Raw genomic sequence first — 13735 nt, 5'->3', positions numbered from 1 at the left:
CCCGGGCGGCGGGGCGGGCGGGCGGGGCCGCGCGGCGCCCCCCCCCCCCCCCCCCCCCCGCACCTGGGTCAGCTGCTGGATGCCCTGCAGAAACTCTTCCGGCTCCAGGAGCAGAAGGACGTCCTGCTCATCTGCAGCCCACACCTCCGAAGGCACCTGTGGGGACATCCAGAGACACTGCTGCCCACCCAGGGCCCTGCCCTGGCCATTCCAGTGGCTCTGAGGCTCGTGGCCACAGCCAAGCCCAGGCCGCACGGGGACTGTTCTACAGGTGACCCACGTCCCACCCCCGGGCAAGTCCAAGGTCAGTTCAGGTCCACTGACGCCAACCCTGCAACTCACCGGCACCCCCTCAGCGTTCCTGCTTCTAGCTTACTGGTGTGCAAAACCCGCAGACTTACATGAAGTTACGGGGAGCAAACAGGCCAAGAGTGCACTCTGTAGCTCCAAGACACTCACAGTGCGGGGACAAGGGTCCGGCTTCGCTCTGGTCCACCTGAGGCTCCGGGCCGGCCGCTGGGGTTCAACGTGGTACTCACAGCCCAGGGCGCGCAGGGCCTCCAGCAGGATGTCGGCACCAGCATCTTCCAGAAGGGCTGCAAGAGGCCGCAGGGACACGGCTGTCGTCAGTGCCCGGCTGCGGAGAGCGGATCCCCGGCCTGGGCCCAGCCGCCTCCACACCACGCGCCTGCCCGGCTGGGAAACCGACCCAATTCCGGGGCGCCCCCCGCACCTGCGTCCACGCGCACCGCCACGCGCCGCAGGGCCTGCTCGGGCCGCAGCGCCTCGGCCACCGCCCTGCGCTCCTCCGCCGCCGCCCTGCGTTCCTCCACCGGCCCGCAGGCCGTCGCGCCGGCCTCCGCGCCAGCGGGGCCCTCGCCGTCCGAGTCCGAGACCTCCCAGGTCGGGGGCCGCCACGGCCCCCCGCCCCGGGCCCCCGCCCGGCGCGAGCACCCCGCCCTCCCGGAGCCCTCCCGCGCCATAGCCGGCCCGGCCTCCACTCAGCTTCCGGCCGCACCCGGACGCCTTTCGGCGGGACACTGGCCGCTTCCGGCGGCGGCGGCGCGGCTTCCGGTCGCTGCACGGACGAGCGGGGCTCAGACCATGGCGCGGAAGAAGGTGCGGCCGCGGCTCATCGCCGAGCTGGCCCGTCGCGTGCGGGCCCTGCGGGAGCAGCGAAACCGGCCGCGCGACTCGCAGCGCTATGCCCTGGACTACGAGACGCTGACGCGGCCGTACTCTGGCCGCCGGCTGCCGGTCCGCGCCTGGGCCGATGTGCGTCGGGAGAGCAGCCTCTTGCAGCTGCTCAGCCGCCTGCCGCTCTTCGGCCTGGGCCGCTTGGTCACGCGCAAGTCCTGGCTGTGGCAGCACGACGAGCCGTGCTACTGGCGCCTGACGCGCGTGCGGCCCGACTACACGGCGCAGGTGCGTGCGCGTGGGTTCCCCGGGGCCCCGGCCTCGGGGAGGGGGCGAGCGCGCGCTCCGAGCCGACGCTCTGTGCGCTTGCTTTGCAGAACCTGGAGCACGGGAAGGCCTGGGGTGTGCTGACCTTCAAAGGTGAGGCGCTGGGGACCGGGCGGGGGCCCCCGGCTGCCGGTCACAGCCTGCCCCGCGAATGCATGTGCGCTCAGCCCCGGCCTTCTTTCCCAGGACGGACGGAGAGCGAGGCCCGGGAGATTGGGCAGGTCATGTACCACGACTGGCGGCTGGTGCCCAAGCACGAGGAGGCGGCCTTCACCGCGTTCACGCCCGCGCCGCCCGAGGACGCTCCGCGCTGCGTGCCCTACCCGCCGCTCATCCGGGCCATGATTCTAGCAGAGCGGCAGAAAAAGGGGGACTCCAGCACCGAGGAGCCCATGCTGAATCTGGAGCGGACCCGAGTGGATCCCTGGGACTACCCTGCGAGACAGGAGGCGAAGAAAAAGGCCAAGGCCACGCCAGTCTAAGTGCCAGCACTGGGTTGCCGCGGGACAGGTGTCTGGCGCTGGGCCCCGGTTTGTGAATGAAGACGCCTTTGGGCTGCAGCTGGGACAGCCCCCCCCCCCCCCCCCGGGAGCGTGGAGCCAGGCCCTGCCCCTCGCGCCTTTGCTCTGGGCGAGCTGGCCGCCACGGGGAAGCGGGGGGCGGCGGGGCTGGCAGCGCGGAGCCCCAGTGCCCGCGCCAGTCGCTTACCCCCTACGTGCGGCCCTTGCCGGACTCAGCCGGGAACCGTTTGCGCGCGAATAAAGGCAGAACCAGTGCCCTGGGTTGTGGTTTTTTTGAGTTTGGGGTTGGGCAGCCACAGCAGGTTGTGGGCAGGGCTGGGGAGGAGAAGCCGACCGTGTGGGGCGCCCGGCCCCGCGGTGCCCGAGGAATGGGGATCCCTGGGCAGCTGCCGCCCGGCCCCTTTAAGCGCAGGCCCCTCCCGTCCGCCGCCGCCGCCGCCGCCATCGCCATCATGCTGTGCCTGCTGCTGACCGTGCTCGCCCACCTCTTCCCGGCGGGTGAGCGGCGCGGGCCGGGGTGGGGGTGGGGGAGCGGGAGCGGCCAGGCCTGACGCGCCCCGACCCCGCGGGCCCCCGCAGCCTGCGGCGGCGTGCACGAGCGCACCTTCGTGGCCGTGAAGCCCGATGGCGTGCAGCGGCGGCTCGTGGGCGAGATCGTGCGGCGCTTCGAGCGCAAGGGCTTCAAGCTGGTGGCGCTGAAGCTGGTGCAGGTGAGGGCGCGCGGGGGGCGGCGGCGGGGCGCGGGTGGCGGCGGGCGGGCGGGCGGGGACCCCGGCGCGCGCGGCTCGTCCCCACCCCAGCCCGCCGCAGGCCTCGGACGAGCTGCTGCGCGAGCACTACGCCGAGCTGCGCGAGCGCCCCTTCTATGGCCGGCTGGTGGACTACATGGTCTCGGGACCGGTGGTGGCCATGGTGAGTGCGGGCCGCGGGCGGGCGGGTGGGCGGGACCGACCGAAGGCCGGTGCATTGAGTCCCGCCGGCCCGCGCGCAGGTGTGGCAGGGGCTGGACGTGGTGCGCGCCTCGCGGGCGCTCATCGGGGCCACCGACCCGGCCGACGCCGCTCCTGGCACCATCCGTGGGGACTTCTGCGTCGAGGTTGGCAAGTAAGGCGGTCCGAGCGCGCGCCCAGCCCCTGCCACGCCCCAGCGGCCGCTGGCGCTCATGCAGCTCTCCCGCAGGAACGTGATCCACGGCAGCGACTCGGTGGAGAGCGCCCGCCGCGAGATCGCGCTCTGGTTCCGCGGCGAAGAGCTGCTGTGCTGGGAGGACAGCGCTGGGCACTGGCTGTACGAGTAGCCGCCCGGCCCCGTGGGCCCCTCCAGTTTGTGGCCCGTCCTGGCCCGCAGCTTGGGCCAGCATTTGTTGAGACAATAAAGTGAAGCAAACGCTCCCGCTGGTCTGGGCCCAGGGACACAGGGCTACGATGTTAAGACATTTATTACATACAGAGCAGATACGTGGGTTCGCTTGCAGGGCCAAAGCCTCAGGAGAATCACCACCCAGCCCCTTCCCCCAGCTGCACCCACCCGGCTAGCCCCCGAGTCACTTCACGGCCCCATGGGAACAGAAGGGACTGGACGTACATCACAGTGGAGAGTGGCAGGGTGGTGGGGAGAAGCCTGCAGCTGCACGTGACGGTGGCCGGCTGGGCTCGTGGGGTGGCTGCCCGAGATCTGTGCTTCTCTGGTGGGAGGTGGGTGGGCAGCAGGGCCTCTGGAGCAGGAGTAAGGCCTGGACCTGGGCAGGTCAGGGAGGTGACAGTCCAGGGCGGCACCCCTCAAAGCCGGCAGGCATCCATGCCTAGAGCCGGCTGGAGGCAGCTTCTGCTGCGAGCCCTCGCAGGCTCGTCTTCAGTTGCCCTCAGGGGAGCAGGCCATGCTGCCGGCCCTAGGCACTTCATAGTGTGTCTTGGGAGCTGGGCTCCTTGGAGACTGTGTGGGAGGCAGGCCCTGAACCACGTGTCCCCCTGTCACCCTGAGGCTGAGCCTGTGTCCTAGGACTGACCCCAGAAGAGGCCAGGGGCCTCCCCTTCTTCCTGAGGCCTGGGCCTGCCTTGGCAGCCTGAGAAATTCCACCCTAGGGGATTCTGGGAGGGGGAGGACTCCAGAGCCTGCTCCTACCAGGTGGGTCTTCTGCCCAGGGAGAGCCGGGAGAGCTGGCCACACGGAGTGAGCAGCAAGAGGGCATCTGGCTTCTCAAGCAGCTGCCTTAGGCAGCCTGGCTACGTGCTTCCATGCCAATTCCTGGGACAGGCATCAGGGTGTGGGTGCAGGGGGGCCCAGGGAAGGCCAGTGGCCGGGCCGGCTCCCTTAGGGTCAGGCCCACCCCTTCAGGCAGCAGGCAAAGGCGAGTGGGCTCCAGCTGGAAAGACTTGGCTGGCTGAAATCCCTACTTCCTGCTCTGGGGGGTCCTGGGAGTGAGGGAAGTGGGGGGTCCAGGGTGGAGCTGGGAGCCGCCTATAGGGCCTTCTTCCGGCCCGACCTACCTCCTGCCTTGCTCTGGCCCCAAAATGCCCCCCAGATGGGAGAACTTGGGATCGGGGGCAAGCCAGAAGCTGCTGGGGCACGTGTCCCGAGAGGTTCTTCCCCTCCTGGTGAGGGTCCCTCCCTCCCAGCCAGACCCGCATTGCTGCCTGCCTTTGGGGAGGCCCGGCCCTAAGGTGAAAGCTGCAGGTTGAGAGGTTATAAGAGGGGCGGGCGCCGGGCTGCCTGCGGGGCAGGCAGTGGGCAGGCAGGTGGGGCTGTATGTACACGTTGGCGTCAGGCAGGCGGGGCGGGGGAGGCCGGAGCCTCACTCGGGGCTGTAGGACACCTGCCACACGATGATGTGGCTGCGCTCTGCCTTGGACAGCAGGGGCTTCACCTGGCTCACATCCCCGGTGTTCTCCTCAGTGTCATCATCCTCTCCGTCCCCTGGACAAAGAGCCGTGGTGATGGGATGGCCCTGCTGGGGATCCCGGGACCCCGGGCAGCGCCAACTCACCGATGCGGAAGTCAATGTAGCCCTCCCCGCCGCTCAGCACCAGCACGTTCTTCAGCTTCTGGCCCTCGGCGTCTGAGGCAGGGGCGGCAGGCCCGGGGCTCTCGGAGGGGCTGTCGAGCACGCTGCCGTTGAGAGTGGCCAACACGTTCCCTGTTGTCAGGACACAGGGAGCTCAGCCGGGTGGCCAGCGCCCCCCACGCAGGCTCGCGGAGGGAGGCCACGCGGCAGCCCGGCAGGAATGGGGCCCAGCCCCTCACCTGGCACCGACACAAAGAATTTGACGGCATCACGGTGCCCGTGGAAGCAGAGCTGGGCCTGGGCCATGGAGCAGTAGGGGATGAAGCTGCTGGCTGATTTGTCACTGCTGTCATCACCATACACGTGGATGACACCCCCAGGGCGGGCTCCCTCCCCAGATGTGGGGGAGGTTTTGTTAGCTGAAGAGAGAGAAGGGCCACAGGGCCTGAGCCTGAGTAGACCAGCTTCCCAGCAGGCAAGGGCGGTTCGTGGGAGAGCGCCCACCGCCAAGGGGCAAGGCCAGCCTCAGCCCACAGGGCATCTCAGGTGGGGCCCTCCTTGCGAGGGCAGGAGGCAGGTGCTCTGGACTCACCTCGGAGCCCCAGGAGCTGGCCTCGGTGCAGGACCACGGCTGCGGAGGTGAGGGGCGCAGCATGGAAGGGAGAGGAGACAAGTCACGGGAAGGGCGGGCAGCATCCCCGTCCCCCGGAGCGAGGCCTGGCCGATCGTGCCCCCCCCACCCCACCCGACTCTTGTCACTCAGCAGCAGTCACCACCACCTGTGCAGATGTCGGGGCGGGGGGTCACTCACTCTCGGTCAGCGGGATGGAGATGACCACTCCGTTGCCGGTGCCCACCCAGAGGCGGTTGCCCGCGATGAGCAGGGCTGTGATCCGCACGAAGGAGAAGCCCAGCTTGCCTGTGCCTGGGGTGAGGAGGGCAAGGCAGTCAGCACGGCTGGTGTGGGGGGCCCTCCCTGCCCTGACGCCTGAGCCCGGCGCAGCCCCTCACCCAGCATCTTGCTGACGTAGGGCTCGATGTCCACGTCCTGCAGGTGCTGGTGGGTGTGGGCGTGGTAGAGCCTCAACGTAGAATCCAAGCGGATGGACACCCACACCCCATCCCCGATCCACGCCAGCTGCCGCACTTGGCTCTCCCGCCGTGGGTGGGCGTCGAATGACTTCTGTGGGGTCATGGCAGTGCCGTCAGCGGGGGTGGGGGCTCTGAACCCACCACGGCCGCTGGGTCACGGTGACGCCCATGCAGCTCACTGCGGCCTTCAGTCTAGTGCCTGCTTTGCCCCTTGGGGTGCAGGCTCCTGTGAGGAGCTGTAGTCACGACCCCACCCTGGGGAGGTGTGCGGGACCCCTGTGGGTCTCGGCCTGACTCGCTGCCGAGTAAAGCAGCAGGTACAACCCAGACGGACTGGCGCTCACGGCCCAGCTACCCTTTGCCGGCTGTGACGTAGTCGCCTCCCTTGACCGCACAACGCCCCCAGGGCCCATTAGAAGGCACGCTGGGAGTGCCGTCCACCAGCAGGAGCCACTTGCCCTCCCGCGAGGCCCTCCTGCTACCAGCACGCACCTCAATCTGCATCGTCTTGGGCTGGATGACGTGCACCTTGTTTTTGTAGCCACACCAGACGCGGTCACACACGACGGCCATGCAGCGGATGGAGTGGTGGGGGTGGCCCAGGTCCATAAGGTGATAGTTGCTCAGGTCCCACTGGCCATCTGCAGAGAGCCCCAGACACCTGCTCAGGCCTGGCCAGGGCCTACCTCTGCCCGCGGAAGGGGTGGCCACTCACCCGCCCAGAGCCCCCGGACCTCACCTTCACCTCGGTGGAAGATGGCCAGAGTCCCATCGGCCAGGGCCACCAGAACTCGCCCTTTCACATGCCTGGAATGGGATGGTGGTGAGCGAGCGGGCTTAGGCCGCTGGCCAGCCCCTCCCTCCTGACGCCCCGGCCTCAGCTGGGGTCACGTACACCAGGCTCAGCACAGAGTCCTTTAGCTTGATGGAGTGCAGACACTTCTTCCAGTTTGCCACAGCTGAGTGCACGTAGAGCCTGTGGGAGGAGGCCACGGTGGGCAGGGGTGCTCGCCCAGGAGACCCTCCCCAACCCCTGCCCCAGAGCCCTACCTACCAGCCGTTCTGGGCTCCCAGCCACATGGTGGGGGCAGCGCTATTGCTGGCCCCCGCAGGGTCTGCGCTGGGCTCCGGCTCGGGCTGCACCCCACCTGTGTCGGCCTCCGGCCCGTTCTCGCTGCAGGAAGGATGGCTGCTCCAGGGTGGCCCGTGGGAGCCCGTCCCCGCCCACCTCGGCCAGTCTCCCCTCCCCTCCGTCCGCCCCGTCCTGAGAGAGCCCACCTGCCAGGCTGGGCACTGGGGGCCGGGGCAGGGGCCAGGTCAGTGAAGACATGCTCCGTGAGGGGCCCAGGCCGCACCGCAGCTGCCTCTGCCTCACTAGGCCCGGAGTCTGGCACCTCCGTGGCTTCTGTGGCCTCCTCCGTGGACTGAGATGGGTTGACCTTCCCGCTGGCGACAGTAGCCACCTCCCCTGCAGAAGGGAAGGGTGAGCGTGGCCGGGTGGTGGGGAGGAACAAAGGGGCTTAGGGCAGGCGGCCGCCCGGGCGCAGGCCCAGCTCACCCTGGCCCTTGTCCAGCACTGGGGTATCCCCTCGGGAGGAGCAGTTGCTGCGAGGCACGTTGCAACGGGTGGCGCAGCCCACCAGGGTGATGCCCGCCAGCACGCCGTCGGCACCGGAATCCTCGGGGTTCACGTCGCTGTCCAGGAAGATCTCCCCCGGGGGGTAGTCACTGTCACTGGCCGCTGGGGGGAGAGTCATGGCCCCATCACCCCACACCGAGGAGCCCCTTCTACCAGACCACACCCAGGGCTCACGTCCCGATGGGGGTGCCGGGGAAGGAGGTGGGAGCCGCCTGCTGATGCAGAGAGCACAGTGGGCCCCAGGCTCTCAGGCCAGCTTGGCCTCAGCACGTGAGTACCTACTCACAACCATGGCCTGCAGGCCTGGAAAGCCAGCAAGAGGCATGGAGGAGCGAGACTCTGGTCTCTGGGAGCAAACAACTCTGATCATGTGTCAGAAAGTTAAGAACTCTGAGCAGCTTGGGCCATCTTGGAAAATTGCCCCCGGCAGGGCCCTGGCCACCCCCAAATGCTGGCATGAGGAATGCTGCTGAGAGGCAAAGCCAAGCCTCCGCCGGCCGCCGCTCTCCCCGCAGCAGCTGGGCAGTGGGAACCGGGCCCACCGGCAGGTCCGTGCTCAGTGCCTGACTGATATTTCAATCTGTCCTGTGGCCCATCTCCTTCCAGGCAAGTGAGTGAGCATCACCTTGGGGTCTTCTCCTAGTTGTTCACAGGACTAAGGGGCAAGACTATCAGTGTGCTCCCCTCTGGACACCCCCACGGGCTCCCGTGTGTCCACAGCATGTCCCAAGCAAGGCTGGTGTGGCTCAGCGGCCTCCTACCATCCCAGCCGTCTGTGGAGTGGCGCAGAGCCCGCGCTGCCGGCCCTCACCTGGAATGCTGGAGATGCACAGGACGTGGGCATTGCAGACGGTGAACTGGTCCACCACGGTGCCTGGCTGGTTGGCATCGATGATGACCACTTTGCTGGTGGTCAGGGTGCTGGTGAGGATCCACACGCGGCTGGAGGTGGCGTCCGGCTCAGGGAGCTCTTTCGCCTGTTTCAGAGCATGGGAGAGCAGGCTTCTCCAGCGGCCGCACGGGTCCTGGGGGCCTCCTGACCTCTCTCAGGGTGCAGCCCTGCCTGCGGCCTCAGGGGATGTGGCTGTCCTCCCTCGCAGACAGAATGTCCCCTCTAGACCGCTGGTGTGCATGGCCTCACTCCCATGGAGGAGGACTGAGCTCCAGTGCCTCGGTCCCTGTCCCCCAAGCCAGTCTGGGCCACAGAATGACGCCTTGGACCCCGTGTGTGTGAAGCCTTTTCCGCCAGCCTCCTGTTCTCAGCCCCACCCACGCTCCTGCACACAGCTTGCAAGGAGGGAGACGCCCCTGGGGGCCTGACCCCTCCAGCCTACTGTCTGCTGAGCCTCTGGCCCCCACATGTCCCCACCCACCCAGGAGGCAGCACAGGCCCCCGCCTTCCCTGGACAGGGGGCGGGGACCTCATATGAGCCCCATCCTGCGGCACCGTCCCCAGCTGTCCTGTTTCTGTCACTCTCAACACGACTCCACTGCTGGGAGCAACGGGACGGGGGTCCCTGGCCCGGCCGTCTGCTCTGACCTTCTTCTCGGGGGACGTGTGATTGCTCTTGGTTTCTCCTTCCACTTCCCGGTCGCAGGTCAGAGGGTCACGGCCTGGCGAAGGCCTGACTCCGTTCCCAGAGTCGTCCTCGCTCGGTTTCCACCCACTCAGGTTCACGCCCGCGGCACACCACAGCTGGGAGAGCGGCCATGGGGTCAGTGAGCCCACTCCCCTGCGCCGGCCCCCGGGGGCCCCCACCACAGCCCACCCGCCCCCATCTGTCAGGCCCATGGGGCCAGCTCACCTTCATGGTTGGGTCTTTCTCCACCAGAGGGCGGCAGTACACGGGGACAGGCACGTTCTTCATCCGCGTGTCCTCCTGGCCCCCGTTGGGACTCAGCTGCAACCACAAGGCAGAGGCCACGTGGGCACGAGTCCTGGGGCAGAGAGCCGGCCCAGGCAGCAAGAGCTGGGCCCTCCATAGGTGGGGCCGTGGGGGCACTGCGGGGCTGCCCAGGCGGCTCCCCAGCTGCCGTCCTGCCTGCCCCAGCACCCCCCCAGCCTCCCGCGCCCCGCGCCCCCTGCAGCACCTGCTTGTACTTGGCCGGCAGGCTCCAGCCGCAGGCCTGCAGCCGCCCATCGTCGTTGCGCACGTGCTCGCGCACCTGGCGGTATTGCTCGCGCTTCTGCTCCCGGCGGGTGGAGGACGTGCAGTCACTGGGCAGGAGGCACACAGGTTACTTCCTGCGCAGGCCCGCAGGCCTGCCCTGCACGGAGCATGCCTGGGCCCAGCGCCCAGGCAGCAGGACCGTGGCTCTCCCCGCACAGGCGCACCCACACCTGCCCCTGTCCGGCTCCCGCCAAGCGTGCCCTACGGTGCCGCCTCCCCTCCCCGGGGCCTGTCTTCTGGCTCAAGACACACAATTCCCCACTTCTGCCCTGGAGCCAAAATCTTGGTATCAAAACTAAGGAAAACACAAAATTCCGAACAGAGAGTTATTCCCTGGAAGCAGCCCCACACTGCCAGCTTCCTATGGGCCCCAGGAATCTCTGTGGAGCACAGGGGTGCAGGCCACAGCCTGGGGTGCGGCCTGGCCTGGCTGCCAGCCGCAGTGCCATCTCCAAGGGCGGAGGGCCGGGACAGCGGAAGGGCTGTGTGCAGCCCTCTGGGATGCAGGGCGGGGACTGGGGGGTAGTGCCCAGGGACATCCCGTGCATCCGGTCAGGCTGGAAGGGGGCAGGGTGCGGCCCAGAGAGGTCGGCCTCGGATGCTGGCCAGCCTCCTTCCCGCCACGGACCACATCCCCCAGGTGGTGAGGCAGGGGTTGCTCCTGCCTCAGAGCCTGGAGGGGCGGGACCCTGGGGCCCACGGTCCCCCTCAGCCCCCCACCCGTGCAGGCCAGCACGAGGAGCAGGGCAGCCTGCGGGACACTCACTCGTCGGGGAAGAACTCCAGGGGCCGGCTGCCAGCAGAGATGGGGCACATAGCGTGGCTGCGGCGCTGGCTGAAGCCGGCCGTGGTGGGGGACTTGTAATGGATGTTCACCGAGGGATAGGACCGCTTGGCCGGAGGGGGGCTGGACGAGGAGCTGAAGAGGCGGCTGAAGCTGCCAGTGGAGGCATGGAAGTGAGGGGCAGCCAAAGGGGTGCCTTCCCTGCCTCCTCCCCATCCTGGCACCCCCAACTCACAATTGCCAGATGGTGGACTTCTTCTTCTCCTGGACAGATGGATGCTCTCGGGACGCTCTACAGGGGAGCGGTGGTGGGGGGCGGGTGCTGCTCAGCCCGCGTCCAGGCTGACTTGCCCCCAGACGACACCCACCCACTAGGCCCTGCCCAGGCCAACCCTGAGCCTCCCTTGCCTGGGATGTCTCAGGGTGCTGGGGAGGCCCCCCCACAGACGCACCGGGGATCAGCCTCAGGGAGAAGGTGCTCCTGGGTGGGGTCAGTCACAGCTTCCTGGAGGGGTCCCGGCACACCAGCCCCCAACATGCCCCAGCCCAGTCTAGACCAGCCAGGCCCCCCCACAGGCTCCCACCAGGCCCCCTTCCAGTCCTCCTGCGAGAGAGGGAGGTGGGGGGAGTCAGCCTTATTCCCACTGTCAGGGCCTCCTACAGTGATCACAGCTCACAAATGGAGACCCGAGGGTGGCCAGGACAGGAGGAGGGGGCCCACCTGATCATCTCGGTCCACCGCACAGCCTCCTGGAGCTCCATCAGCCTCTCCTTGTACTGGTTGCGCTCCATGAGCACACGGGCCATCTCCACCCGCGTGAAGCGGCGGCGCTGTGCTATGGGGATCTTGTCCTGCAGGGAGGGCACTGCCGTTCAGCCAGGGAGGGGCTGGCCAGCAGGTCCGTCCGGCGCCCTCGGAGACCAGCTCACACCACACTTCCTCTCCAGGCTGGCCTCCGGATTCCCACAGATCTTCAGGCAAATGCAGTGGGGAGGGCATATGGGGAGTCTGCCCACCCCCGAAAAAGTAACTTTTCCAGAAGGTCACATGACATACTTGAGGAGCATAACACTGACTTTTCTCACAACCCCTGGACCCCACGGCAATCCCAAATGCTTTCAGTCAGCACTAACAGGTGATGCTGGTCCCGGGGGGAACCACAGGAAGAGAGGTTCTAGGGAAGGTCCAGTGAGCAGGACCGGGGGACACAAGGTCCCAGGGGGACGCTGGAGATTTTGGCAGATCTGTGTGGGGTCTGCCATCTGTGAGTGCTGGGGCAGGACCCAGTCTGCTCCGAGTAGCTGTGTCCTGGGCTGCTACAGGCTGGCACAGGGGTGAGGGACCATGGGGGGTTGCCAGGCCAGTGAGCATGAGCCTCCAGGCCCACTCAAGGAGTCCCAGGTGCCGATCGACATGTCCTTTGGCTCCACAATTCACCTGCACCTCTGTTTCTCTCCTAGGGTACTCAGAGGTGGGGGCTGCGCAGGGTGGGCCGAAGGAATATGTGGCCAGCACCCTGATATGTGCATCAGACACCCCCGAAAATAACAGAGCTAATGAGTGGTGGGGTCAGTGTCCACGGCCCACCTTGGGCTAGGAGCCGGGCCCTGCCATCTGCTGAAGGAAGGCAGCCCGGTCGCTGGGCCCGGGCCAAAAGGGGGTCGATGGGGGTGAGAGAAAAGGCCCTGACACACCCTTTCCCTCAGGCCTCCCTGCAACAGTCAGTTACAAGCCCCCAAGGAGCAGAGGGCTGTCCTCAGGACCGTCCTTGCACCTGACGGGGGATGTGGGCCCCTAAGGCTGAATGGGGGTTCCCGCCAGGAAAGGGCAGAGGGGAGGACACAGAAGGGGTGAGGAGGGCCCCGAGACCCGCCCCGCGCTGCCCGCCCCCCATGCCCCGCATGTTAATAGTGGAATATACCAATTCTGTACAGAGATAGCTGCTTACATCCTCCACCTCTTCTTTGGGCTCTCGGCGGGCGACAATGGCCTCTGACTTCACTCTGCAGGACAAGGAGGGAATTGTGGCAGGGGTGGAGGCCCAGGGGCACTCTGGCTCAGGCCCTGGGGGACCAGCGCCCCACTGCCCTGCTCGCACGCAGCCTGACGGCCGGATGTGTGTCCTGGCCGCCCCAGTGCAGGAGCAGGGGATGGGGAAGGCAGGCTAGCTGTACAGACGGCTGGCCAGCACCAGCAGGTCTGCCATCCCCACAGGCCCACCTCCCACCCTCCCCTTTCCACCCCTGGGGGGAGCATCAGGCTGGAAGAGAAAGGCCACCACGAAGCGCAAAGTGCTGGGAAGGGGACCCCATATCTTCCTGGGGTTCCTCTGCGCCCTTCTCCCGAAGGAACCTATGAAGGCTGCCAGAGACAGGACACCGTGCCTTCTAAGGGAGAAGAGGAGGCAGGCGGACGATACAGGACCTGGGCCTGGATGGGGGAGAAGAGGGGGCAGCTGGGCCCGGAGGCGGCTCCAGTGTGAGTTGGAACTGAGGGAGGAGGGGCAGGCTGCACGGTGAGCACAGAGGTGAGCCACTGGGGGAGTGTCCTCCAGAGGGAACCTGGACAGGAGGGACTGGGGGGGTCTGCCCCCCCTTCTAGGAGCCCCACCTCCTCCCAGGGGCCCAGCCCCAGGCCTGGGCTCACCTCCTCAGCTCCTCCTCCAGGTCTTTGATGCGGCCCTCCAGCCTGAGTTTGGCCTGCCTGGCGGCTTCCAAGTCCCCTTTGAGCACCTCCTGCTCCCCGGACAGCTGGTCCACCTTGGCGATGAGGTCATTCTTCACCACATTCAGAGCGTTTCTTTGAGAAGACAGAGTCGAGAAGTCTGTGTGAACTGCTGTGCACGCGGTGTGATGGGGGCTCAACGAGGTCTGCCCACCTGCAGGGGTCTGAGAGGGGACCCCCCCACTGCACAATGCAGGGAAAGGCGGTGACCCTAGAGGGGTGAGCTGGGCCATGTGGGTCTGGGCCCTCCCCGGGGTTGTTACAGGGAGGCCCCAGCCCTGGAGGCAGGCTATCTCAGCAACGGCCCTGCTAGAGGAGAGCATTCCTTTTTTTTTTTT

At 67.5% G+C, this 13735-nt stretch overlaps 4 protein-coding genes across 8 annotated transcripts in view; 2 read left to right on the top strand and 2 right to left on the bottom strand.

Annotated features, from left to right (window-relative positions):
• EME2 (essential meiotic structure-specific endonuclease subunit 2) overlaps nucleotides 1-983 on the bottom strand; it is an 8422-nt gene extending 7439 nt beyond the window's left edge. Inside the window, exons 1-3 of the mRNA XM_044915573.1 lie at nucleotides 734-983; nucleotides 460-596; nucleotides 64-156 (exon numbers count right to left, since the gene is read on the bottom strand). Of these exons, the coding sequence (XP_044771508.1) occupies nucleotides 64-156; nucleotides 460-596; nucleotides 734-983 (480 nt within the window). The remainder of the gene's footprint in view (nucleotides 1-63; nucleotides 157-459; nucleotides 597-733) is intronic.
• On the top strand, nucleotides 500-2306 carry MRPS34 (mitochondrial ribosomal protein S34). Of its 2 annotated transcripts, none has more exons than XM_044915574.1 (3): nucleotides 500-1425; nucleotides 1515-1596; nucleotides 1651-2306. In XM_044915574.1, exons 1-3 carry the CDS (start codon nucleotides 1105-1107, stop codon nucleotides 1944-1946), a joined length of 699 nt encoding a protein of 232 aa, XP_044771509.1. In that variant the 5' UTR covers nucleotides 500-1104; the 3' UTR covers nucleotides 1947-2306. The 2 variants fall into 2 exon arrangements, with proteins under 2 accessions (XP_044771509.1, XP_021553767.1); XM_021698092.2 differs by having other exon boundaries at nucleotides 949-1425; nucleotides 1515-1557; nucleotides 1651-2305.
• A 7-nt stretch (nucleotides 2307-2313) lies between these two features.
• NME3 (NME/NM23 nucleoside diphosphate kinase 3) lies at nucleotides 2314-3412 on the top strand. Of its 2 annotated transcripts, none has more exons than XM_021698091.2 (5): nucleotides 2314-2483; nucleotides 2565-2695; nucleotides 2796-2897; nucleotides 2977-3089; nucleotides 3165-3412. In XM_021698091.2, exons 1-5 carry the CDS (start codon nucleotides 2354-2356, stop codon nucleotides 3280-3282), a joined length of 594 nt encoding a protein of 197 aa, XP_021553766.1. In that variant the 5' UTR covers nucleotides 2314-2353; the 3' UTR covers nucleotides 3283-3412. The 2 variants fall into 2 exon arrangements, with proteins under 2 accessions (XP_021553766.1, XP_021553765.1); XM_021698090.1 differs by having other exon boundaries at nucleotides 2977-3081; nucleotides 3165-3366.
• The window catches only part of MAPK8IP3 (mitogen-activated protein kinase 8 interacting protein 3), a 47501-nt gene continuing 37171 nt past the window's right edge, over nucleotides 3406-13735 (bottom strand). For all 3 annotated transcript variants that reach the window (XM_021698093.1, XM_044915572.1, XM_044915571.1), the window contains 21 exons: nucleotides 13320-13472; nucleotides 12595-12676; nucleotides 11394-11524; nucleotides 10908-10964; nucleotides 10655-10825; nucleotides 9809-9935; nucleotides 9523-9618; nucleotides 9258-9413; nucleotides 8529-8694; nucleotides 7637-7819; nucleotides 7357-7546; nucleotides 7133-7252; nucleotides 6974-7054; nucleotides 6818-6885; nucleotides 6571-6719; nucleotides 5998-6169; nucleotides 5798-5911; nucleotides 5579-5617; nucleotides 5226-5405; nucleotides 4969-5118; nucleotides 3406-4898 (listed from right to left, as the gene is read on the bottom strand). In XM_021698093.1, the coding sequence (XP_021553768.1) occupies nucleotides 4777-4898; nucleotides 4969-5118; nucleotides 5226-5405; nucleotides 5579-5617; nucleotides 5798-5911; nucleotides 5998-6169; nucleotides 6571-6719; nucleotides 6818-6885; nucleotides 6974-7054; nucleotides 7133-7252; nucleotides 7357-7546; nucleotides 7637-7819; nucleotides 8529-8694; nucleotides 9258-9413; nucleotides 9523-9618; nucleotides 9809-9935; nucleotides 10655-10825; nucleotides 10908-10964; nucleotides 11394-11524; nucleotides 12595-12676; nucleotides 13320-13472 (2707 nt within the window). In that variant the 3' untranslated portion in view covers nucleotides 3406-4776. The remainder of the gene's footprint in view (nucleotides 4899-4968; nucleotides 5119-5225; nucleotides 5406-5578; nucleotides 5618-5797; nucleotides 5912-5997; nucleotides 6170-6570; nucleotides 6720-6817; nucleotides 6886-6973; nucleotides 7055-7132; nucleotides 7253-7356; nucleotides 7547-7636; nucleotides 7820-8528; nucleotides 8695-9257; nucleotides 9414-9522; nucleotides 9619-9808; nucleotides 9936-10654; nucleotides 10826-10907; nucleotides 10965-11393; nucleotides 11525-12594; nucleotides 12677-13319; nucleotides 13473-13735) is intronic.

The sequence above is a fragment of the Neomonachus schauinslandi genome, chromosome 5 (genome assembly GCF_002201575.2).
Source record: "Neomonachus schauinslandi chromosome 5, ASM220157v2, whole genome shotgun sequence".
Classification (NCBI taxonomy): Eukaryota; Metazoa; Chordata; class Mammalia; order Carnivora; family Phocidae; genus Neomonachus; species Neomonachus schauinslandi.
This window is presented reverse-complemented; position numbering and strand designations above follow the sequence as displayed.

Bases quoted from the DNA above. Each gene is read 5' to 3' on its own strand.
- MRPS34 (XM_044915574.1), top strand. From the start codon at position 1,105: ATGGCGCGGAAGAAGGTGCGGCCGCGGCTCATCGCCGAGCTGGCCCGT. The intron at 1,426-1,514 runs GTGCGTGCGCGT...CTTGCTTTGCAG, and splicing joins GGCCCGACTACACGGCGCAG to AACCTGGAGCACGGGAAGGC. The intron at 1,597-1,650 runs GTCACAGCCTGC...CTTCTTTCCCAG, and splicing joins GCGGGGGCCCCCGGCTGCCG to GACGGACGGAGAGCGAGGCC.
- NME3 (XM_021698090.1), top strand. From the start codon at position 2,354: ATGGGGATCCCTGGGCAGCTGCCGCCCGGCCCCTTTAAGCGCAGGCCC. The intron at 2,484-2,564 runs GTGAGCGGCGCG...GGGCCCCCGCAG, and splicing joins CGCCCACCTCTTCCCGGCGG to CCTGCGGCGGCGTGCACGAG. The intron at 3,082-3,164 runs GTTGGCAAGTAA...GCTCTCCCGCAG, and splicing joins GTGGGGACTTCTGCGTCGAG to GAACGTGATCCACGGCAGCG.